The following is a 25,966-nucleotide window of genomic DNA, read 5'->3' on the forward strand; positions in this document are numbered from 1 at the left end:
TTTTTTTTAATTAACAAATTTTATTACTGTATGTTTGGATAATCACTGCCTTTTGATGACAAAATATTTTAGTCTTCCTCACCTTTTCTCTTTTACTCCCTATTACATTATTGGAGGCTGAGGTTTGTTAAAGTTTTCATATGTGATATTAATATAATTCAGGCATCTTCTGTTGCATTAAGACTGTGGATTTTCAAATGCATTTGTGATTGGCACGGTCTCCATAAAAATAAATCAAACCCAGCAGTGTTTCCTCGCCCTTTATTCTTTCCACTTCTCAATTTTCTATTTCCTGTTACTTTTAAGTGCCTTGTCTTGTCCTTGCACTCTTTTTCCACTTTCCTGTCTTTTGTCAAAACAAGCCACACAACAGAAAAATCTGGTCATGTGAATGCCCGAGATTAATTAACCTTTGTGCCTTTAAGCCTCCTGTGCAGTTCAAGTCAGAACAGCAAAGGAAGAATCTGCAGCAGAATTATCTTTCTGGAAAAAAGTAACAGCCTCTCCAAAGCCCTGTTGGATATATATATTGCCTTATTTCTGATCTAATCTTACTGTTTTCAAATTCTGAATCTTTATGAATTACTTATAAAAACCGACGCCTGGAGTAAAAGTCAACAGTGGTTATAATTTTCTTTAGCTGTGTTTAAGATTAGGTGTACAGTCTACTCTCAGTTTCAGGCCAAAGTCTGCTGCTGTTGAAGGTTGTATCTTTGACTACAACAGCAAGATTGCGTGTACCCAGAAGGAAGCACTCTGCTAAAATCAGTCTGCTTTAATCTTACTTTCGATCTTCTTGCGCAAATAAGGAAATGAATTCTTGTGCACCTGCAACAAAGGGAGCCTCAGGCTCCTCAGGAAGGGCCGCTTCTTTCTCTATACGTGCCTTTTAGCGCAAAAGCTGCAGCAAAACAAGCGTAACTGGCTTTGCACTTTCCCTGGATTCCTAGTTTAGGGCTGCAAACACAACTGGGGAAATTCTGACTTCCTACCAGTAAAACCAGCTTCAGGGGGCCAAGACGGAGAGCAGACAAGGAGCCTTTCATGTAAATGCATACGCTCCGTGCAGCCTGTATCTGTTTACGCAGTTTGCCGTTCCCCTCTCTGGCGCAGTCTATCAGATTTATCACTGGAGCACCCAGCTGTGCACGGGACAGGCTGGGCGGCTTGAATTCCCTGAGGGGAACCGAGCCGAGAGCAAGAGAAAAACACAGCGGGCAAACCCGATGCGTTACCCGGGAGCAGGCCGGTGCCGAGGGCGCAGCAGCCCCGCACGGCGCTGTGGCAGCCGGGGCCGCGGCACATCCCGCACCCGCGGGGTTCAGACAACGTGTCGGGAGGGAAAACCTGCAAAAGGCCCGCCACGGTGAAGGGCCGTGACGAGGCCTGCCCCCGCCGCCCCTGCAGACGCCCACAGCGCTGCGTGCTTATGGCTTGTTTTCTCGGAAGGGGCCACCCCGCGCTGTTCGAGAGGGGTCGCGGACTCTCCGCGCCGCGGGGGCAGCGCGCAGGGCTGCAGGGACCATTCCCGCCCGGGCCGGGCCGTCCGGCGGCAGCTCGCGGCGGAAGCGGAAGGCGGCGGGGGCCGCGGTGCAAGTGGACGGTTATGGTATAAGGGGGCGGTTCGTGTTCGGCGGCGTGGGGGTGAGTGCGGCGGTGGGGGCTGTATCGCACCCGGCAGAGGCTCCTTGGGCCGCCCCGATAAGGGGGAGGTGGGCGCGTTGCCATGGCGGGGCGCGTATGGCGGAGCCCAAATACGGCGGGTTAGTCCGCGTTCGTGGGGCACAAAGCGATTCAGTAGCAGGCGCTTCCGTATTTCCAATATATACCTGTTTGCATATCTGTACGTATTAATTCAATGCGTGTTTATGTGTGTTTTACTGATGAAAGGCTCCTTGCTTTGGATAAAAATGAATAGTAGCTGTGGGTTGATGCACGGGTGTAGTTTACGCTCCTCTGGTTATTGATGCACCCTCCTAGCCAGGCTGTGTACCCTGCCTTCGAGTTACTCTGAGCTTTAACTCTTTTATATGAATGTGGCTATTGTTAAGCCAAAACCACATCTTGCTTGTCCAGAATTAGTTTGCTTCTGTGTTTATTTTTGTCTTTGCCCTTCTAAAAAGAGGCTTCCAGCTTCTTAATGAACCAAATAACGATGGTTAGCAGACATGTAGTTCTTTTACGTTGTTAGGGGAAGAATCTGAGTGGAAAGTATTAATTAGTGGTTGTATTCCAGTGTTTCTAATTCTGGTGTGCCTCCATTCTTCCAGAGGCTGTAGTTCTGCTCTCTCTGCAATGTTAATATACCGCAGTGTTACATGAAGCAAGATGGTTCTTAGAAAATGTGCTGATGCTAGTTATTGATTAAACATGTACCTTGTCTTCTGGGCTGAAGTGTTGCATTTAAGATAATTGTGTAATATGGTTGTGTCATATTTGTGTTATAGGCCAATGTGAATCAAAAAGCCTTAAGTCTTTAGTTGTAATGCATGGTGTAAGAAGATACCTTTATTTAGGCACCTAAATTTGGGTAAAAAGCACCTACTTGCATGTAGATGACTACAAAATGTCTGTGTAAATTCAGAATAGAAGACAATACTGTTGTCATTGTCTTTCTTCCTTATCTGACTTTGGTTCACTGATGATTGCCTTTAGCACTGACATCTGGACTTAATACATCTCAGTGCAAATTCAGATCCGTTACTTTGTGTTTAACTGCTGTTTTGCACCAGGAGGTGCTGGTCTGTTACAATCCCAATAAGAAAGGCACTCAGACCCTGTAAAGTATCATCTCAAATGCTATTTGTTAGAGCTAACCCTATAAAGAAAGAGGATAGCATTGATAATCTTGCATCCCTTGAAGCCTGAGTTGTGCAGCGTTGAACAGACCACCTCTGATTCACGTGCAGCACGTTGTGCAGACCCTGTCCATAGAATGTGTTACCCCGTTTCAGTCACTTGAGCTATTAGGGATTCTCTTACAAGAAACCAGCTCTATTAATTATTTCTGCTGTCAAACAGAAAGGATGCTCGCATGAGAACGTCCTGCTTTTTTAGATAAAGACAAGGACACATAAGTGGTGTAATCGCAGGTACCAAGTGGGAGCTGCCTGCAAACTCTCCTGTTACAACTAGTTGCTGAGCTTATCCTGCAGCCATGGGTTGTGCGTCCCACAGCACAGGTCAGGATCGCTCCAACTATATTATGTCTCTTTGTAAAGCAAGTGTGCTGTTTGGTGTCTGCTGTAAATCTACAAAAATATGACTTGAGAAGCTAAGCAAGAAATTGAAAATATAAACTTTCTGTGTGAACACATCCATCAGCAGGGACTTAATTATCTAAGGAAAATTATAACAAAGCGGAAAAGACAGAGCTATTTTGGGATAGTGTGCTGTGTGAATGCTCTGCTTTGAGAACATCCATTCCTCCTACATAGTCAGCCGTTCAACCAACATTGCATGCTTTCACTCTTCATTTTGTTTCTTTTTTTTTTTTAAACAAATAACATTAATGAGTTTGGACACAGCTGAACTTGGGAAGCAAGTTCCTCAGTTTCTGCTGAAATCAGCAAGCAAGCTTTGGAGCTCATACTGAATGTGGTTTCTTTTCAACAGTTTGACCAGAAATGTAGATTGTGAGGATGTTGGGACATACTGTAAAACCTTCCTTTTTGATAAAAAGCTTTGCCACTGTGAGCAGATTGCTGTTTGCAGTTACAAAGCCATCAATGGGTAATGGAAGATCCTGCTGGACCTTTGTTCTGTGAATTTCACAGGGAAAATGCTTGGATGTCATAGTGTTAAGCATGAGAGAGAAGCCCAGGTTGAAAGTGACAACTCACTCTGCGTAATCTTTTTTTAATTCTCTCTTTAGTAACAGAAGAACACTGCTCCTCTGTGAATTTGTGCTAAATCAGGTGTGTGACACTTTCTATAATAGCAATGCAGAAGTCCACCTGCAGATTTTGGCAGTATGGGAACTAGGAATCTTTCAGCTCTTTAAAAGATAATGTCCCTTTCTGACTGAGGAAAGAGACAGAAAAGAGCAGGAAAACAAAGTTATTTGGGGATTGAAAACACATAAATATGTAAGGACCTACTGCATTTTAGCTTACTTTGCACACAGGTATTTCTAGTTCTATGTCAGAATGATTAAAGAAAATATATATATGCACTAGTTTTATGTGATCTGTGTACTGAGGTGTTGTTTCCTAGCGTCCACCTTGAAAGTGCTTCCATTTTGTTCCCTCTGCTAGCCCTGACTTCACATCAGAGAGGAGTTTTTTAGTGTTTTTTTTTAAAAAAGTAGTCTTCTCATTTGGTAGCATTTGTTTGTTGCAGGTATATAGCAATTCATAAACAATTATGCTTGTTGCAAAGGAAGCCAAAATGTTTCAGGTTTTCTTCACAATGCCAGACAGCTGTAGTTCAGCTCTGAGTTGGTGAAAACTGGGATTCAAGGGTGACAAAGCACACATCTGGCATAAAAAGATGGGACTGATCCTCCAGCAGTGATATTCTTCAGAGCATTATTTTTTTATTTTTTGTTTTAAATGCCTTTACCATTTACTCCTAATCAAAACCCTGCCTGTATCAGGTCTTCAAACCTTAAAGTGCACCAGCTGTTTCTAACAAAACGTGTTTATTCCCAACTGCAGTGGTAAGTAGAGCTTGGTTCCTGAGCCAGCTGGTAGTAAGTTGGTAAAAGAGAAAGCCTTAATGCTGAAGTCTTATGGAATTACTGTACACTAAGGGCAGACACACATCTCTTGCTCCCTTCTGCCTCATCAATGCTCACTGCTGATTTAAAAACAAACAAAAAAAGCATGTTTTCACGTGAGCTTCTCTATTAATTGTATGTTTTGCAGGATGCTGCTTTTTGTACTTCTCACCTCTGAAAAATCTCAAATCTGTGGATTGTAAAGGAGAAAAGAGAATAAGAGAGGAGAAAAAGGGCTCCTTTTCTAGTCTCTCCAGGGTAGCTATTAGTTTCCTTTCCATTAAAAACTAAAGAACCTACTTCATTTTTATTCTAGTGTCATGAGGATGTCTGTGATTTTATTTATTTATTTTTGCATAGGAAAGGTAAATCGTTGCAACTTACTAAATTGCTGCGAAACTCAGTTTGTTCTTGTTTTTCTTTAGGCAAAAATGTCTGCAGCATGCAACTTCGTTTCACTCTGCACTGGGCAGAAGATGCCTCTCATAGGACTGGGAACTTGGAAAAGTGAACGTGGCCAAGTAAGCAGAGAACAATACATTATTGTGCTCTCGACTAAGACTTGTGTTTTGTGCACCTTTTTTGAAGATCCTAGATCTGAGACCTGTATCCTTCGCTTGAATGGTTTTAGTCTTAGGTCCGCTGGAGTCGGTGGAATGTATGTATGTATTTGCATGACTAAGGCCTTAAGGCACAAAAGCAGCAGCAGAAGATCCTTTAAGACTTGTTAACCCAACCTTCAGGCAGTGGTGCTCTGGGAGATGAATCCAGAAAGAGACCAATGAGTGGGGTGAGACAGGGAAAATGCTGTAGCTGTAATATGGTGCCTGACTCTTCCACTGGTAAATCCTCAGTGTGTCAGTTTGACCAGACATCCTTTTGGCTTGGGCTGATGGCTCAGCTGAAAGCATTATTTTGGGAGGCAAGAACTCTGGTTGTTCTTGTAATAAGTCCTGTTCCAGCAGTCAGCCTATGTTTAGCAGACAAAAAAAAAGATCTTGCTTGGGTCATCCTGCTTTTAGACTAAGGCAGCTAATGTGTCATTAGACATTCACTCTGCTTCTAAATGTGATGAATTGGCAAACAGCCCACCTGGAAACACTTCTGTATGTTACTACAAACTGTCTGTGGGAATGTTTGCATGCTATGGACTGTGCCTCCTTTTGTAATGCGTCTCCCCTTTGTCTGTCTTTTCCTTTCTGTTTCATTTAGTTAAAAGATAAATTATTGGGGGAAGAGATTGCCTTTCACAACAAATAGGTGCAATGCTCGTTGCTTGGTGGAATTCTTAGCTGGTATTGCTGTTTATAATGCCTTTTGGATTATGTGAACCATTGCATGTCTGTGCAGTAAATGTTGTATATCCTGCTGCTGCTCTTGCGTTAGCTTCATGATGGTTTTTGGAGTATGTCGGATGACACTGTGCTCGTGACTGAGTGGGAAAGTTAAAACCCTTCTCAAGATTATGTGCTATTCTCCTGTGCCAGCTAGAGGAAAAGGTGGGAAACAGGCTATAAAAATTAAATCTATTCAGAGTCATTTTATTGTTGGTCTTCCTATCCAAACAACTGTCAGGACAGTAGATCTGTTGGGAATAGAAGCTGTGCCAATGTGGAAGCTGAGTTGGTGTGAGAGCTCAGTCAACCTCTAAAATGAGGACAAGGGTGAATGTTCAGCTCTGTCACTTAAAACATCAACTGACAGCTGAATTAAGTTTATTAGCATGCAGGAACTTAGTGGATGAATTTTTGTGCACCCAAAGCAGTTTAATGTGCACTGTGCTAAAACAAATGCATGAAACTAAACAAACAAAATATGAATGCATTGTTTATTTTGTGCACTAAATGTTCTGAGGAAACTGTGGTCTTATAAAACAATCTGGAAAGATCCTGCTTGTGCATAGTTTAAACCTAATTCAGATGGATTTTGCCATAGTAAGCAGTACTTCTAGCAGCTGAACCCCACACGGGATCCAGAGTTCTTTTCTGGGGTCCCATAGAAATCGATGGGAGTCACTTCTGTGAAATATTAACTGTCTTCAAAGACTTATTCCTAGAACACATTGAAGACATGATCTAGAAAGTGCAGCGAAAATGACCAGAGTTACAGAAGTTGCTGCTATTCCTTTCCTATGGAATAAATAAATTCATATTTATCACTCTTCAAAATTGTTTGCATCGTTTGCATTTTTTAAATGGAGATTTATCAAGTTCAGAAGCATACCAGCAATTTGGCAGTGTCCAAATTATTTACTCTTAAAAGGACATGATGTAGTTCAGGGAGAATAATTGTAATTGTGAATTAAAGACTAAGGGCCAAAAAACTAGAGAAGCAGAAGAATAATCATGGATTGTATTTAATGTAGTTGTTTCCCAAGTAGAAGCTATTTGTCGAAAGCTGCTTTGTGCAAGGGCTGCATTAGAAGCAAGAGTGGAAGTGGATGGCTTTTAGATTATTTCAGGTAAATATTTTGCAGATTGTAATTATTTTCCTTGCCAAGCTGTTTTTCAGTCTTGACCTTACTCTCTTGATTAATTTATTTGTTATTGCTGTTACTATTCCTCATCCTAAACAAGCCTTGTCCTTGTAGCCAGATCTTAGCAGTCCAGTACAAAGGTGTCATTGCAGCCCTAGTTTCCTAGACGGTAAGAATAGGAGGAGGAAATTATTGAATCTAAATCTATGTTGGAAGACTAACTTAAAATAATACGATGTTTTCTATCTTACATGATCAAATGCTAGAAGATAAATTTGTTTTACATATTACCATGGGAACGTGACAGAGGGCTATTGAACGGAAGGGAACACAGTACAGAAGCTTATGAACTGGCAACATGAATGAGTTCAAAGAGAAGCATCAAGGATACCAGTAGCATGTTTTTTTTTTAAATTGGAGCTTGATTATCTGTAATCCTTTAATGCTTTGTTCTCTCAAGTGGGCCATGCTTTCAGCTTGGAACACTGATCCCCACCAGGTGAACAGTCTAACCTGCTGTGGCAGAGGCTGATCCTGTGGGGAGGAGAGACATGGGACTGAGGGAAGTTGTATTTTCCTGTGTGGAACTTCTGGAAAGCCGAAGAGGAAATGTGTACCTCAGAAAACCAGTTGGACTGGGGACAGGGTGTCTTGTGACAGGATTGCAGCTATGGAGGAGACTGTTTAGTTCTTGAAAAGTTTGTTAGACAATCTGGAGAATCCTTGTTACATGTACAAAAATTCACTAGTACTGGTATATATTGAGGGAGGAACTTGAATTCCACATCTGAAGGACAGGAGACAAAACTATTTTAGGGAATGTCCGCTCTAAGTTGGCATTACTTATGTGATGGTCTGAGTTCCTTTTCAGCAAATTTTAGTACAGTATGTACGAACTGTGATATAGCAACACTTTTGTTCTAGTCATACTGCATCTGAATATCATGTGGACTGGTGATCTGTTTTTTTCCTATTTCCCATCAGCAAATGTACTTGGACTGCCAAAATCTGACAGCTTTGCAGGAAGCAGGGGAGGCTGTCAGAGCCTTTTCTTTCCAAGTATTTTGACTGGAACTGTTAGAGTTAAAGCCTGTTCACAGTGGCTCGGGGCTGTGCGAAAGAGGCTCCCTAGTCACTTGAACTCGGTGTTGCTTGGAAGTATAAAGATGGCTTGTTAGTTTTTCACCTTGTGATGGGCAAATTGAAGAACTTGAAATCTAGTAACGGATATTACAATGAATTGGGACTTAATTCTGTTTCTGAATCTGACACTGATTGTTAGCAATATCGTGTTCCTCCATCTTCAAAACCAAGCGAGGGTAGGTGGAAAGGCCAAGTCACTTGCTAGGATGCATAAATGGGAGTGTAGTTCCTAGGACTTTGGTATACCATGAAGGAGAGTAAGGCTTCAGCTGCAATACTGTGTCTGTTTAGGGGCAAACCACTTCATTGTTTGCACGAAGCATGAACCAGCTGATGAGACAGCAGCAACAGTGATGCAAGGTCTGGGAAAGGTGAGTTGTGATGAAAGATGGAGGCACCTACAGTTACTTGGTTGAGAGGTTTGAGAGGGGCATGCTGATTCTTTCCAAAGTGCAAAAAGCCCTCTCAAAAGCGAAGCTATGGATTTCATGTCTTTGAGGAACAGGATGTGGCATCAGGGCCGTCTTGGTTAGACATCTAAAAGGCTTTGAACATAAAGATACCTAAGCATTGGAGCAGACTGCCTGTCGCAAGAAGGGTTTTGACGAACGTGTGTAGGAGTGGTTTAGACTTAGCCCTGCTGTGGGGCATGAGGATAGACTAGATGATATCTCAAGATTCTTTCAGACCTACTTGCTTTAGTTACATGGTGCTAGGTTGATGAATCACACTTAAGTTGTGTGACTCAATTTGCCCAATGCAAAATGAACTCAGTAATTGCTCCTTCCATAGTGGTATTGACAGGCTAAACTAAAGAATATATGGAAAGATTGAAGGATCCTTTGGCTATTATTACTTCATAGCACCGAATATCCAGAAGCATATGAGTCTCCAAGTGCTTCTGCTGTCTTTTTTTTTTCCCTCCCCTCCAGCCCCCCAGGAATGCATGTACCTGTCTGAACATAATCTCAAAAATACAAAAACTTCCTGTTAAAACAAAGTACTCTTCTTAGGTTTCCATCTGTCTATTATTAGGGTTCCCCCCCTCCAAGAAATGCTTTTTTGCACATTTTCTCTTGGTTGTTTGACCTTTGCATGGAACAGGAGCTCTCAGTTCACATTGGAATGTCTTAGTAGGCTGAGAATAGTTTACACAAATACAAATGTTGCCCAAATCCAAACCTTATTTAAATGACCAGTCCCAGTTTTTCAGTGCTAGAAATTTATCAAAACGCTCTGATAGAGAAATACGGCCTCCTTTTTATCACTTTGCAGAGATGTGTTTGGAGTGTCTTATCCCTGTTTTCTGCAAGTGGTGCCTACTTTCATTTTATGGCAAATTTTGTTCCTGTTTGGATTAAAAAAATATATTACCCTGGTAGAGGAAATGGGGGATTAGTACAGACAAAGACCACCACTGTTTTTCCTTTCCTCTCTGCTTCTGCTCCAGAGCTCTCACCTTTTTGGAGGGTGGATATTGAGTCTTAAAAGCCTTTAATATGTCTCAAGTGATTTCTGAATTACTACGACCTTGGCTTCGTAGTGACCTTCTGAGGAATGTCTTTGTCAAAGTGAAACAAGAACTGTAAATACCATCCTGCTAGAGAAAGGAAGAGCTTACTTCACTGCTGTAACAGGAGTGCTTTGTCATTCTGGCTAAGGGAAACTGGTCTACATTCCAGTTTTCCTCTCAAAATGCCAAAGAATGAAGTCAGAATATCCTGTGTCTGCCTTTCCTACAGTACTTGACAAGAAAAATAAATGAAATCCACCAGTAGGAGACAGATCTTTTCCACGTTTGAGTCCCCCTTTTCTTTCTGTAGCATCTGAAAGCAGGACTGTACATGTCTTTAGTTGGTGTTCATAATTTTGTCAGCTTTAAAATTGAAAATCCTGGTACTTTAAGTTGAAAGAAATCGGTGTCTCTAGCCTTCGTGGGCACAGGTTTTTAATCTCTTTACAGGAGAAATGTAATCTCTATAATTACATTAGGGCTCTATTGCATCAAGCCTTATACACAGAGTAATTTCCAATATCCCACAGTCTCGAGAGACAAGTCAGTGAAGAGCAATGTATAGAAATCACTGTACAGGTAAGACATACTCTTACTGTAGCACTTCAGATGGATGGATGTGAAAGAGAACATGTGCTTACTGTCCACTGGAAGTTAAATAAAATAGATTTTACTTAATGCTCATTAGCCTAACAGGAGGTGATGACTACACTGGAAGCTGTAGTAATTCTTTGTTCTTGCACAATCATTTAGTAAAAATCTTTATTCAAAAGCTACTTATGAATCCCTAAAAAGATGCCATTCTGTGTTTCCTTCTTTGGTTTCTAGACTTGCTCCATATCTGAGGCCCACATGTGAAGATGTTTTGTGCTTGTGCTTCATTAGAGCTTTCAAAAGCAGAAACAGATACAAAGTATAGTGCCTTGGTTCCCAGCCATTCTGGCTTCCAAGTAATATGGAACAATTGTTGTTGGTAACACCTTCATTGTCAGCAATGTGGAAAGCAAAATGCAAAGTTGTGAGCATCATCAGATCATCGCCTGCAGGCCATGGGTTAATATTCAGCAGTATAGTGACTTTCATTGTTGTGCAATCAGTGAGAATGAGACATGAAGGAAAAATGTGCGATAAAATAGCATTATCTTAGAAAGTAGGTGTGAGCAGTTGAACCAAACCCAAACTCTGGCAATAAACTAGGCTTTTCCTTTACTAGGAAAGAGGAGATAGCTTCCAGGTTTGACTGACATTGATTGGTCTGTTAGTTCCAGAAAGTTTGTCTTCCTAAGCCATGATTTATTTGAAAACTGCTTCTTAAAGCTCATTTTCTATTTAAGACAAATGTGATAACTATAGTTAAGAATGAATCCCTATTCTGTCTGTTGAGTTCTTGCATGGTTGGCCTGCGTGCGTTGTCTGTTTTCTTATTACTCTTGGAGTGTCTGCTAGCAATTAGCTCTTCATTCCTAACGGCTGTGGCACAGAGGACCGTATCCTATTCTGTCTGAGTCTCCTGACTTTATGTAGGTCTGTACTTTGGGGGTGTTCCTCACTAAGTCCCTAACACTTTTTTTTAAATTTTTTTCCCCCAGTGATGTGTCCCTTTTCACTGATTGCACTGGGTAATCTGTTTCTGATTACAGGTGAAAGAAGCAGTGATATATGCCCTAAGTGTGGGTTATCGCCACATCGATTGCGCAGCAGCTTACAGCAATGAAGCAGAGATTGGTGAGGCTTTCCAGGAATGCCTTGGGCCCAACAAGGTAAAAACACAAGAATCACCGTGCTGACTGTGTGTTGTATCAAAATTTACAACTGTGACTTGACAGTAGACTGTAAAGTTAGCATTTGTGGTCTTTCCTCCTAGTCTGTCCCACCTGTTTGTTATTAATCAGAAGAAGGAATGAAAGAGGGCTTTCTCTCCTCTTACAACCGTCCTGGCTGTCAGGAGGAGAAAAGATTGTCATGAATATTTCATGGAAGCTACAAAAAAATGCCTTTTTTTCTTTTTTAATTTCCCTGCCTGCTCCTTTCCCCCCTTGCAAAGTATCCCATTTGGGTGTTCAAAAATTGAAGGTTCCCAGAATTAGTTATAATGTAAAATATTTGCCATGATTTATATGAAAAGTTACTTTAGTTTGCCAGTCTAGAATAGCATGCAGTGGTGGGTAGCCACAGCACATTTGGTGACTGTGGGTTTTTTTGGTTATAGATTAAAATATGAGTGAGTAAATACATACTTTTTTTTCTTGTAAACAGTGATTGCATGTGAAGGTTTGGTAACTGTGACTCTAGGGCCTGCACCTGAGAGTCCATGGCCTAAATATAATGTAATCTGGCAGGCATTTCTATGGATGACCTGAGGTGGAATCTTAAATTCATCCCCTTGCTCTTGTTGGCTGGAGGGGCCAGAAGGATTACCTGTACAGCCTCAGAGCCCATGGAAAGAAATTGTTATGTTCCTGCTTTCATGCTGCTCTTGCCTTGGCTTTAGGGTAATCTATTTGTTATGTGATTAGCTTGAGAGAGGCTGTTTTCAGCTTGCCCCAGGGAGTCCTTCGTACTAGATACCGTAACTAATGTAGGGAAGCATAGGACTTTCTTATTCATTTCATATTAGCTAGCTAACTTAAAACTAGAATTTTTAAAACATCTTTCTCTTTGAACATGACAGCCATATGTGAAACACAGAAATAATTGAATGGTTGGAGGAGAGAAACTAAGGAATTATTCATTCCAGCTTCTACAAAGTATAGACTTGAGTGAAATTTGGTCACACATAAGACAGTGAGAAGTGCCCTTTGATGGTGTTCTGTGCTTCAGCTTGCCAAATACAATCTTCCTTTTCCATTTTATAATTCCTAGTTAACCAACTCTATTTGTTTAATTTCTGGGTATTACCCTTCCAATACAGGGTACAGGGCACTCCGTTCTTAGTGCATTCCTTCCAGAACGTAGACACTCCAATGCCAGAGGTTTGGTGAAACTTCCTCTGTTTGTTTTCCCACGCTCTTTCCATGAGAAGCATTCTTGGTTTATAACATGTGATGAGTATAGCAAGTTTGCTGGTTGTGCCTAGAATATGTGAATTGTTAAATAGAAATTACAAAATTTACATATGAATAAACTGAGTAATCTTTCTTTTGGCCACATCACGTTTAGTAGTGACTTTAACCCTTGAATTGGAAAGTTTGGAAAAGTGTGTGTGTGTGGATTGTTTTGTTTTTCAAAACTTCTAATAAATTGCTAAGTATTTGGTATACTTTAGGAGTTGCCAGTGTGTGTATTTCACTTGCCTTTCTCCATCCAGTGTACTTTTGAAAAGTTTAATTTGGAGGTTCCATGTGTTACCTTTCTTTTTTAAAAATGTAAATTGTTCTCTTTGTTTTAAAGCTAGTCGGGGAATTGCTGCAATTCTCTTTCTGAACTTGTTCCAGTAAATTATGCTCTCCTCCCTTTCTTAAAGGTTATTAAAAGGGAGGACCTGTTTGTAACATCAAAGCTCTGGAATACCAAGCATCACCCAGAAGATGTAGAGCCAGCGCTGAGGAAAACACTTGGAGATTTGAAACTGGATTACCTGGACCTGTACCTCATGCATTGGCCTCATGCCTTTGAGTAAGTGCCACATGGAAAGGGCACAGAATACAGAAACCCCAGTTTTACATAAGTGGCTGGTGTTATATCCTGAGGACCTTCTTTCTGACCTGTGAATTTCTTCCTGTGTATACTGCCTGCAAGATGTTTTTCAGTGTAGCTAATAGTGTAGTCCTGCAGACTATCATATAGACGCTTTTTTTCTGACTGTAACCTGTACGCTTACTCATATTTGGTCCATTCATTCACAGAAATAATTGTTCAAATTTCATTCTTCTTTGAATTTCATTTGGGTGAGAATTTGTTTACTGTGAGATTTGTAGCACATCTGTAAACATACAGTAGAGGAGACAAAATTTCTGGTTTTGAGTAGAAGTATTGTAAATAGAAAAGGGATAATTGTTCTCATTATTTAGCAATGATGAGGCTGTTATTAACTGTACTGGAGCTGCCAAGCACATGCACTATGGTGGTGATATCTGTATGAGGAGGAAATGAAAATCACTTCTTATGACACTTTAGTTGCAGTAATTCTACAATTTGAGGAAATATGAGAAGAGAAAGTCCCCAGTTAAGTGCTAAATGCACTTGTCCTACAACCCCATCAGAAGCAGAGTTCCTTGCTTTATTTTCTTGTAGATATGGAAGCAATTTTTTCCCCCTACAATCAGTAAAAAGACAAGGTGAGAATAAATCTCCTGACTAGATGTTTGCTTGGAGACTTCACTCAGCAGGGGAAACCCTGTCAGATTGAGGAGCTTCTGTCTGTTCTGCAAATTTGAGAATGTTTTTTTCACCTTCTAGTCATATGAACTGGATTTTACAAAGCATACGACACTAACTGTAAGTGGAAAGACGCTCAAATTATAAATATATCCCTCAGCATAACAGAATGAGGAAGTGTTTTCAACTAGAGTTGGTTTGGAGGAAGAACTTCAGTTAAAAATTCCCCGTTGTGAAATAAGTTTGTTTTCCGATTGATTGAAAAAAAAAACAAACCATTAAACGTTGCTTTGATAATAACACATAATGCAAATAATGATGCACGTTTAGATATTCCTAATGTTTAAATTTGCTTGATGGTGTCGAAACTGTTGACAAAACTGACGTTCTAATAAAGCAGTTTCATGTTTTCTCATTGGAAACCGTTCACTCTCCAGTTTTCCTTCAGCTCTGCTTCAACTATTTTAATGTGTTGTTACCTATAATGCCTATTGTATTGGGAAGCTGAGCAAACGAATGTTATTTACACAGAAATTAAAATAGAGTCCAGATGAAAATCACAGTGCCTCTAGGTCTTGCAAAGTAATCTCTCACTTAATATGCTACTCTTGACATATGAGGCTGCTTTTCTGAGTTGGGAGCTTGTAGGGCTTTCAGTTATTTTTGGTTGTAGATTTATCAATGACATGAACAGGAACCATCTCCCCTTGTTCCCAGCTGCTGCTGTTGTTTCTCACACTGTTCACTGCTTAGCTGAAGATAAGTAAGACAGTCTCTGAGATCTGAGCTAGCAGTGCCCTGCAGTGGTTATGAAGTCTCTTCCAGTGGGATTGCTGGCACCCCTTCAAGCATGAACGGCTCAGAGACCAGTCATAGCCCTTTGGCAGTGTGGTGGTGTCACCTGGCATAACCAGGTTTTTTGTGTGTTTTTTGTTGGGTTTGTTTTTATATTTTTTTTAAAATGTGTTGGTTTGACTAAGTGGAAACACAGCAACCTACAATCAACATGTACAAGTTAAGAGCTCTGTAAGAATCTGTGCTTGTATCAGGTGCTAACACTGCTACGGAATGCAGAGGGTGTGGGAAAGCCAGCGTACTTTGAATGCAGTCTCTCCTAGATAGCTCTTAAAGAACCTTTTTGGTAGCAGCTCCAAACAGACTATGAAGAATATTAGTCCTCCCTCAAAAACAAATTGAAAAACCAAAACCACCGTATGAGTTGCTGCTCTCTAAATCAGCTGATTTGCTAGGATCAAAGTGTGCAAAGAGCTGCTACTGTGCATACAGTGACTTACCAGTTCTGTGTAGTCACTACTGTGTAGGTAAGTAGTTCAAAGTACTGTCTACCAACTTTATGTAGGAAGGACTGTATGTGAAATAATTTCTTATAGGTTAAGTCAGCATAATGGAATTCAACAGACAAATTCACTCAGTTTGTACTCTACCGTCCAAACTATGTATAAGCTTTTAAGAATAGTTTGAGGAAAGTTTCTTTTAGTGAAGAACTAACATAATATAAATAATGTGGTATATGTGCTTACACTTTACCTTTGATGCTGTAGGCGAGGGGACAATCTCTTCCCAAAGAATCCTGATAACACGATGCGTTATGATTACACTGATTACAAGGATACCTGGAAGGCTATGGAGAAGCTGGTAGAAAAAGGTCTTGTGAAAGCCATTGGGCTGTCAAACTTCAACAGCCGTCAGATTGATGATGTACTAAGTGTGGCTACTGTCAAACCAGCTGTGCTCCAGGTAAGATGAATAAAGGAGAGGATGAATACCTTTCCTGTTTGTCCGTAAGAGTGAAAAACTTGCAAACTAATGCTATGTGTTTAGCATAAGGGGTGCAGCTTCTTATGTATATGGAAGAATATAGCCATCTCTGCAGGAGTAGGCATGCAGAGGTGGTCTTTCCATGCAGATTAATTTGTTGGGGAGGAGGCCAGTATCCACGTTCTGTGGCCATTTATGCCTGTTCAGTTGAACAGGTCTGTTGAAGAGTTTGTCTTCCCTGGGAGGAACAATTTAGTCTATAAGAAAGAAAGATTGTGAGGGAGTAACTTGAATCCCTTCTATAAAGAGCTTCCTTGCTCATTGGAAGATCTGTTTGGTACGTAGGGAAAATCCGGCACTCTAAACTTAGGCAATCTGTTCGCCTTTTCCTGTAAACTTAGCCTACCAGACACTTTTTCATTCTCTGGTATCCTTATGAGGATAACTTACTTAACTTAAACCTTATCCTCATAAGGTTTTCCAGAATCTGGAATGACCTCCTGTGATGTCTTTGGTTCTACTGTGCTTTTGACTTCCTGTTTGCTTAGTGTTGTGTGTTGATATCTGTTCTCTAGCCACTCATTGTGGGTCATTTTAATAGGTAGAATGCCATCCTTACCTAGCTCAGAATGAGCTGATAGCTCACTGCCAGAAACGAGGACTGGTTGTCACTGCCTACAGTCCCCTTGGTTCTCCAGATCGCATGTGGAAACACCCAGATGAGCCTGTGCTTCTAGAAGAGCCTGGGATAAAAAAACTGGCAGAAAAATACAGCAAGTCACCTGCACAGATCATCCTCAGGTACAGAACAATTGTGAGAGAGCATTTGGCATTTGGGACCCAGCCTTAAATCAAGCAAAACACGCAAGCTAGAAGGAATGTACTTAAAGTGCATGTTCTTCTGCATCGGTGGGGAGTTAAAATCGCAGGGAGTGCCAAAAGCAAACTCCGTTTGGTGCTTGTTTTACAGAGTTGGTAGGGTTGGTCCTGCGTTAGGGCAGGTGGATGGGCTAGATCAGAGGGGTCCATTCGGGGCCTGAATCCATGCCTGAGACAGTTCACTATGTTTTCTGCTGTGAAATAACAGTAGGGCAATTAAGGCAGCAGTGTACGACGTTTGAGTGCCACCCACTGAATTTGCACGTGGTCAGTTGCTTGAACCCTTGAGCTCTTGCTACTGCATTCAAATGGGCTCCCAGGAAGAGGGAGTGAGTGTCACGGTTTAAAGCTGGGCCAGCTATGGCCGTGATCGTATAGTGGTTAGTACTCTGCGTTGTGGCCGCAGCAACCTCGCTTACGGATCGGGATCGGGGGCAGCAGGAAAACAGACGGAGTCCTCCTTGGACACCGGCCATAGCAGAAAGAGAGCGAGACCCTTGTGATCCCCCCCCCTTTATACCGAGAATGACGTGTGTGGGATGGAATACCCTCGTTGGTCAATTTTGGGTCACCTGCCCTGTCTGCTTCCCGCTGCAGCTGCGACCCCCCTTCGGCTCTTCACTCGTAAGCAGTGAGGAATTCAGCAGTGACCTTGGTTTCTCTAAGAATAAGTACAGCAAGAGCCTTTCTGCACAACATTCCTACCGGTACCTCAGCGATAACTACAAACTTCGAGCGTTATCAGTCCTGGAAGCAGACACTGTCTGCAAACATGCAGTTAGTTTCAGAAAGTGCAGTTACTTAGAGGAGACTTAGCTGAAAGTAAAAATCACTGAAAGGAAAATCGGCCTGGTTTAGGCCAAACCAGGACAGTGAGGAAGGGACCTTCCTTCTTTGCACTGAAGAGCTCTTTGCTGTTTTGTTTTATATAGCAAAAGCCAGTTACTGAAGACTGGGAAACAAGATGATTGAGTGTTACCCTGAACGTGATCAGCACCTTATAAAGTAAAATCAGATTTCTGTCCTCATTTTTTGTCTGGCTTTGTATCTATGAATATCACTAGCACAGTCTTGGACAGCAGCAAGTTACCCTGCCAGCTGAACGTGTTCAAGATTTTGTGCTCAAGCCGCTAGACAGGCACTTGAGGGATCTGGGTTTTCTTCTAGTTTTTCAGTGGTTGTCATGTTAGAACTTGTATAAAATGCTTAAGTACATTTTTCTGACTGTTTCTTGGGTTTCTAGCTTAAAGCACCTGAAACTTGCTTGTTCAAAGGCATGGACCTCTTCCCCTCGTTGATTAGTCCACTGTCTTGCTTGACCTTGGACATACTAGGTCCTGACACAATACAGTGCTATGTCAGCTGCCTTCTGGGTATTTTTATGTCACATAGAAACATAAATGGCATCTCTGCTGCCACAGGTTATTACTCAATCAAAATAAATGTCGTGGTTCTTGGGCTGCACGCACAGAAAATCTCTCTCCTCCTCTTAACAGATGGCAAGTGCAGCGTAAAGTGGTTGCCATTCCCAAGAGCGTCACTCCTGCTCGCATTCAGCAGAATCTCCAGGTAAGTTTAAATGGAGTAAAGGAGTTTCAGCAATGCCGTTTCATGTCAGTAAAATACTGTCCTACTACTTGCAGAGCAACAAGCTGAGGCACTTGGTTCATACTTGTTCATGGATGTATGCACATGCTTAGAAGGGAGGGAAAAGATTTTTTGAAAACAAACTTGATATGTTTTAATTGACTACGTGTAAGTGTGCGCATATGTGCACATGCACAGTCTTGTTATCGAAAGGTAAAGAATGTACTTTGTAGAAGTCTAAATGAAAAATCTGTACTGAAATTTATGTCAGATACCCATTTATTGAACAAAGGAGTCTTCTAATGATGTTCAGTGGTTCTTATTTAGGAATAATAGTTGCTCTACCCTGCAAGTGAAGGCTGGTGACTATTTGTGCAGCAAACTGCCATTCTAGTGATGAAAGAATAAGTGTGGTTCGCTTATGCTCTGAAGTAGAGACAGTTCACTTTAAAAATTATTTGAAAACTCTGACTTAAAATAATCTTGAGGGAGGTCTTCGAATCGCCTCCTGTGATCTTTTTCAGCCCTTAATCATACAGATTGGCTGGTTACATACTTGTTCTTAAGTTAGAAGTTGTTTCTGTAACTGTTACTCCCATTAAACCAAATCCTGCCACATAATATGCTGCTAGAAATCTCAAGAAATTCCAGTAAACTCTGCAGTTACTCGAGGTTTAGGTCTACATGGGAACAGAATATTGATTGAATAGACAGTGCTTACTTGGAGGAACAGTCCCACTGCTTTTTATCTTTGTGGAAGAGTGCTATGCAGTATCAGTGTAGGCTTAGAGCTGGCAAGTGTATGAACACCTCGGACTTTAAGCTTTTGTTTTGGTGTCTGTTATAAAATGAGTTTAATTGTAACTTCATATTTATAAATGGAAGACAACTAATGGTAATGTATGGTTATTGAATACAGCCTCTTGCTTTTGTTCTCAGGTGTTTGATTTCAGCCTCACAGAAGAGGAGATGAGCCACATTGGAAGCCTGAATAAAAACTGGCGTTACATTGTGCCAATGATTACGGTAAATTTCTCGTGTTTATAATAGTTTTCAGTATGTGCATGTGGCCACAACTTGGGGTTTTTGAAGTTTTCTTTCTTCTACTGTCCGCATCAGAACTACTTACTCATAAGAACACTACATCTTTTTAGGGTATCTAAGATGAAAGAATTTCTCAAAAGCTGTGTACAAAAAAGGTAGCTTTTTGAAAACTTTTCTCCTCTGTTTTGGCCACTGATGGCACTCTTGAGTTCTCATTATGGACCTGTCCATGGGCCTTTAAGCCAGAGTCCCATCATACTTCAAATCTCACCAAACTCCTGCTGATTTATTCTTCTCAAGTACAACCAGGCTAATGTCCATGGCATTCCTCCAGAAGTACTCCTTGTTCCAACTGTCCCTGCCTACTTTGTATCATAAACCCCTAAGATCAGTGAAGACTCAGGGTGCTGTTAGTTCTCCGCATTCGTTGTGGAAGTCACATGACGGAATTTTTCCACTCCCCTCCACAGGATGTTCCCCCTTTCAGCATCTGTTGTAATGACCTTCCTCCAATGTAAGGAGTTTGGCTTAGGCTGTTGTATTTTTCTTCCCAAATCCATTAGCTGCAGAATCTTTTATCATCAGTAGTTTACTGTCTCACATGAAACCTCTCTTTATGTGCTATCAGATGCCAGTCTGTTTTTAGAGAAATGAATGCCTTGTAAGTATTGAAGGCTTCTTGGTCTTTCTCTCCTTATATTAAAGGACCTAACCTTGTCCCTTTCCCCTCACTGTAAAAAAAAAAATAAGTAATTTCAATGCCTTGTTGTCTCCTGCCCTCATTTCTTATTGTCTTGCTTCTGACTATGCGACAGAGAACTGTTGCCGTTCCCTGGTGTGTCACCAACCAACTTATGGCAGCTGTGCTGTAATGAGTCTGAAGTGATTTATCCCTCTCTATCACACAGTACACTGCATAGATGCAATAGGTCTCCCTGCAAATTTGGAAGCTGTCAAGCATACCCTTGCCTCTCCAGCAGTTTGTCTGCCTGTAAATTATTCTTCAATAGTCAGTGGCTACTGGCTATAGGAATTCTTTGGGGAAAGCTTTTCTCCAGGATTTATAACTGAGGTTTTTTGAGTGCTTGAGAGCATATCAGTGACTAGTCTGAGTTCGAAAAGAGAAGTTGTGAATGTGTGGTGAATGACTGTCTCATCTCATGGGTAGATACTTGTTACAGGTTTCACTGTTTGTTGTGCTGGGGCTTACGAGAGCTTCAAGGCCATGCTTTTAACTGTAGGGCTGCTTCAGTATGTGTGTGTAAATATAAACCCCCACATCCCTGCAATGAAAGTTATCTTTGTGTTTATGGATTGGGAGTCTGTACACCAAACTGCAAGTTTAGCTGCTCATCTGTGTGAATGTGGTAGTGACAAGCACACCTGCTGCTGACATTATGTTTCTGTCAAGTGTTTTGCTACTTGTGCTGCAAACAAAGTTGTTTTTTTTAATGAAGCTGCAAAATATATTAGAACGTAGCCTGGCTTGGACGAGCTGGGGATAATTCATGTGCTTTTGTTACCTGGGAGACCTGATCAGATCACAGTGATTCACAAAGGAGAGATGAAATACAGTTCAAAGTGCTAGCCCATCCAACTAGAAAAAGGGTGAATGTGATGCAGCTGGGCTTCAAAGATATTGCCATATTGTCAGATAACAAGACAGGAAGAAGCAATATGAGGAGAATTAAAACATGACTCTCTAGCTGTAAGATCTCTAGTGGAACCTTTTGTCTCCTGCCCATCCCTTCTGGGCTTATCAGAAAGAATTTTCATCAACTGTGAATTAAAATTCCTGTCTAACCTTTCATGCCTATCTCCTCTATGAATCTATTTTATGGTATCTGGATTTCAAAGTGTGATATGGCAGTGATATCAGAGCTCCTGTCGTAACTGATGAGACAGTTTTTCCTCGCTTTACTTTGTTGATACATAACAAGTTCTTAATAGTTGTGCCACTCTTCTCCACATCGTGTTTCTGTTTAAAGCCTGAGGAGAGGCTATTACGTTGTATGTAGACAATTTAAGTTGCTTTATACCTTAACAGTTCGTTACCTGGGTAGAGGTAATGGAAATTACTTTGCACTAGCCTAAAATCCCAACTTTTGGAAACACGTCATTGGCCAAGGAATATGTTTAAGCGAAATGAATGACTAGCAAGCCAGGAGAGGAGGAGCGATGGTGTTGTACACATGATGATCTGTCTATTTTTGATAGTTAGCTACCGTTGACCTGCAATGTGTTCGCTGCTGATTTTGTTTTTTATACCCGCCCCATTCCTCTCAAATTCCTGGGATGGACTGGAATCAGCTATGTGAAACATTGCTTCTGGCAGCCACTGTCTTGGCATGCTGTGAACAGGAATGCTTACCTGAAGAGCTGTTCTGTGTAGCAAAGTATGCAGGAGGAAGAAACTGGGGGGAAAAATGAGGAATATGAATTCTAGGAACATGAGGAAGTTGTTGGGTCTGAAGAGAATATGACGAAACCTGAAGATACTGTGATACTTTTGTCCACAGTTTTAAGGATTGCCTTCAGTTGACAGCTTCGTTTCAGCTTTATTTTATTTTAATCTGAGCATCAGTCAAATGTTGAACCTTAACATCTTACTTTTCTGCTCTGTAGTGCCCCCAAGTGACTAATTTCACACTTCAGTAGTCTTCACGGTAAACAGTTCATCACTAGGGATTCCAGTTGTTGCTTTGAAATGCAGCTTTTATACTGAAAGCTAATAGACTTGGTTTGAAAGTCCCTGTGATTCCCTCTGTCCCCGTAACATTTTGAGTGATGTCTAACATTACATTAATATAAAAATCACATTTACATGTATAAAAATCAATTATTTCTCTAACATAACTTTTACTCAGTCATGAGTCGCTTAGTATAAGTTTTAGCTGAATGATGCTAGTCTGTCACCCAGGGGGGTGTGTATCTTTTTGCCAATGCTGTACCCAAATTTCCCCAAGCATTACAGATGAGGAACCAGGTTTTACCTCAGCTCCTCGGAAGTTGGGGGTGTTGCAATGGACTTAATGCAACTAGAAGTGCAACTTGTGCAGCTGAATGCTTAGAGGTGGGATGTAGGAACTGAGACTTCTTCATGGCCACGGCTGCTTTTGGGCCAGCCTGAGCCTGTTTCATTGTCTGGGAACATTAGTGTCAGTATTCCCATTTTACAGCTGGAGAAGCTGATCTTCCGTGGAAATGTTCTTAAACAAAAAGTGCTATGAAGGAGTTCAGTGACATTATTAATGCTTCAGTATATGACCCTGAACAAGTTATTCAATGTGTTTCATCTTATCCATCTGTAAAACTGGCAGCCCGACGACTCTTTATCATGGAAACATGGGCAAAAGCTTCAACTTAAGTGTTTTGAAGTGTGCGTGTTACAACACTTACTCAATAATGGCTACAAGGCAAAAGGCTTTTAACTATTCTTAATCTAATTCTTCAAGCCTCAGCAGCTGGAAGAAAGACTCTTGCTGTAGGCTACAGAAATCTTGCTTTTTTAAAAAAATATTTTTAAAAATTTTTCTTTCAAGAAGTGCTAAGAGGACTCAGGGATAGAGGGAAACAGTTCTTGTTTAAGCTGAAACAGATGCTCCCAGATGTTTGGGATGTGAAGATTTCTAAACCATGCAGAGTTTGAAACTGTGAGTAAGAATGGATTTTTATCTCTCTGACATGAGTCTGTCTGTTTACTTCACAGGTGAATGGAAAGCTAGTAGCAAGAGATGCTGGACACCCCCTTTACCCCTTCAATGACCCCTATTAACTACTAGAAAATAAGGTGTTTGAATAACATGCTCCTCTGCAAGCACTTCCACAAAATAACTTGCCACAATTTGTCAAAAAATCTGTCCAAATGAAACCTTCCCTCCTGACTAGGTTTGCTTACAATGTACTGCTTCTAATTGACCTGCTTCTTGGAGATATTGTAGCTTCCATGTCACAGTTTGTGGATTTATTACAATGACTGCAAGCTTGTTCCTGGAAGCATCAAATCTCTCATAGATGAGATAAGGAGTGGGGGAGCCTAAATCAAGTTTCAAACATGTCGTTATCAGGTTAGGGCAATATTTTGGGTTTACTGCCTGTGAAACAGTTTTGAAAGCTTTAGTTATTACTACGAGGAAAAAAAGGTGAAGGCATGAAAGCATTTTAAGACTAAGCAACTGCTCAGCCATCAGCTTTGCTATCTTTTTTAATATCTTTTATACAAGGAATAAAGTGAAATGTGCTACAGTTGCACTATGTCCATCAGCCATTCATTAAAACCCAAGTAACCTGCCATGCCCACTGCTTTTTATCCACTTTAGAGTACTTGTGGGACTTAGAATTTCTTTTAATTTGCCTGTAGATTTGAGAAGAATAAATGCATACCCTGGAGCAGGCCTTCAGGGCAATCCTCTCTGTTGCTTGTAGCATGGATAGGTTTCAGCTCTAACAATCGTTCTGATCATCCTATCACAAAAGCCTCAAGATCTTTCTAGCAAGTCTTGTAGAAAAACATCCTGCTTTTCCTGTCAAGTTACCCAGTGTCTCTGTACAAAAGATGCCCAGTTTGAGTTCTGGAAGGTCACAAAATTAGTTCCTGACTATACAGTAAGAGCAAAGACCTGTCAGAGGGGCCCCTTCCATTTTGATGGCACATTTTTGACTGCTGCTTGCGAGAGCTGTTCCTGTCTCCTGTTCTACCGCTGACCTGCTGGTAACACTGGGCAAGCCATTTGCCTTTCTGTGCCTCTGTTTTCCCACTTGCCTTGTCTCTGTGTTACTCCCTGGCAAGGACTAATTTACTGAGTGCTGATATGCTGTTGGGCAGGACTGGAACTCTGGCTCTGATAACGGTTTTATTTTGTTTCAGTCCCTTAATGAATTGTCTAGCCATCAGAGTACAAAGGGCATGAGGTGTTAGTACCTACCTGTGCTCAGATGGTGATACCTTCTGTGGCCTTTGCAATGGTAACACTTTACTTTGGTTTTCTCTGCCCATAAAATAGGATTGATGCTCAGTTTCCTTGGTGCAGGCAGGGTAGGAAGGCAGAGTTTCTAAAGGCCTCTCGGATTTAAAACAAAGGAACTCTTTCAGATCTGTTGATGCCATTCAGAGACAGTCATAGGCACAACTCCTCGTTTGCTGCTGGATACAGAAAGCATAACTGACTGTAAGTGAAATAAAGAACGCTTATTTCTTATTTTTCCCATAGCAATAACAAACCTAGAATTAGAAAAATAATCCCCTGTAGTTAAAAAAATTAACAAAGAATTAGATTATTTTAGTTTTGATAACTTCAATTGCAGTAGGCCTATAGTAAAGCTATATATATTAATCTCCAGCGTAATGCCTCCTCAAGTATTTCCTGCCGTGGGCCTCACAGCATGTAGCTGAACTGGAACTAACCTGTTTATCACTTTTTGTAATCCTTATGTAAAATGCAAAGAATTTCTGTTCCTCAGTAAAGTGTTTCCTAATTCCTGCTGAATTTACCTTGGTGGAGAAAGCCATTATAGCTCAGTTAGGATTCTTAACTAGACTGGATGTTTTCTTATAAGGGAAATGAAATCCCTGTTGTTTTTTTATTATTCTAATCAAAGATGGGTGACTTTGAATACGGTTCTTACTGCAAATCAGTAGGGAAGCGATTGTACTTTGAAGGCGCTGTGTAGAATGTTAAGAGCAGCCATCCTGCTAAGAGAAGTGGCTTTTGTTGTGTGTATTTCCACTTGCATGTTTGCATGTCTTAAATAAATACTGTACTCCATGTATGACTTTGAGACTTTTTTCCCCCTCCCTCTAATGTCAGGGTGCCAGTTAACTTTTTCTAGTTACTTCTCTAATCAAGAGTAAGCGGGCAGGGAGAATTCCCAAGAAAATCAGATTAATTCTGTATCTCTCAAGCCTGCACTTCCCGGCTCTGTTACTGCATGGAGTTACACAGTGCAGTTGCAGCTGGCGAACTTTTATCTTGAAATAACACGGGGGAAATGAGTCTCCAGGTCTCCGCCAATGGCTTTGCTGCTGCTGTGCAAGTTTTCTGGAGGTCTCTGCTGTCACAGCTGCAGCAGCCATGTCTGCCTTGTCTGGTGGGTGACACGTGCTGGGGGAAAGCAAAGCATCTGCATGAGCTGAGCCGGAGCCAGTTAACTGCTCACCTTGAATAGGCTGAGGTTGAAGGTGGTGTGATGATGCTAGAGCCGGGGTGCTAGTGCCTCCCGAAATGTAAGGCAGGGAAATACGAGCTCTTCAAAGAACGGGACTGGGGTAGGGCTGTGGGTATGGCTGGGTGTGCACTGTGCCAATGAACGCCTGCCCTCCGCTCCGGGTCAGACCGGAGGGGTAGGGCCGAGCGGTGCTGAGGACGGGCCCTGCCTGCGAGGGCAGCGCCGGGCCGGAGGAGACCCGGGGTCCGTAACCCGGGAGCAAGGGCCCGGCTCGCCGTTCTTGCGCTCTGAGGTGCAAACCCGGCCCGCCGGGCCTCCCCCGCTTCTGGGGCAGGCCCTTCTC

At 41.5% G+C, this 25,966-nt stretch overlaps 2 protein-coding genes across 6 annotated transcripts in view; one reads left to right on the forward strand and one right to left on the reverse strand.

Annotated features, from left to right (window-relative positions):
* Nucleotides 1-25,966, reverse strand: part of PRDX1 (peroxiredoxin 1) — a 116,305-nt gene that overhangs the window by 10,427 nt on the left and 79,912 nt on the right. The window lies entirely within an intron of this gene.
* On the forward strand, nucleotides 1,546-25,227 carry AKR1A1 (aldo-keto reductase family 1 member A1). 5 transcript variants are annotated; one of them, XM_068406534.1, is made up of 10 exons: nucleotides 1,655-1,843; nucleotides 3,875-3,917; nucleotides 5,146-5,241; nucleotides 11,493-11,612; nucleotides 13,316-13,467; nucleotides 15,732-15,927; nucleotides 16,550-16,749; nucleotides 18,324-18,396; nucleotides 19,354-19,440; nucleotides 23,168-25,227. In XM_068406534.1, the coding sequence occupies exons 3-10, from the start codon at nucleotides 5,152-5,154 to the stop codon at nucleotides 23,231-23,233; spliced, it is 984 nt and encodes a 327-aa protein (XP_068262635.1). In that variant the 5' UTR covers nucleotides 1,655-1,843; nucleotides 3,875-3,917; nucleotides 5,146-5,151; the 3' UTR covers nucleotides 23,234-25,227. The 5 variants fall into 5 exon arrangements, with proteins under 5 accessions (XP_068262636.1, XP_068262635.1, XP_068262634.1 ...); XM_068406535.1 differs by lacking the exons at nucleotides 1,655-1,843; nucleotides 3,875-3,917 and adding an exon at nucleotides 1,546-1,644; XM_068406533.1 differs by lacking the exon at nucleotides 3,875-3,917.

The sequence above is a fragment of the Nyctibius grandis genome, chromosome 8 (assembly GCF_013368605.1).
Source record: "Nyctibius grandis isolate bNycGra1 chromosome 8, bNycGra1.pri, whole genome shotgun sequence".
NCBI classification, from domain to species: domain Eukaryota; kingdom Metazoa; phylum Chordata; class Aves; order Nyctibiiformes; family Nyctibiidae; genus Nyctibius; species Nyctibius grandis.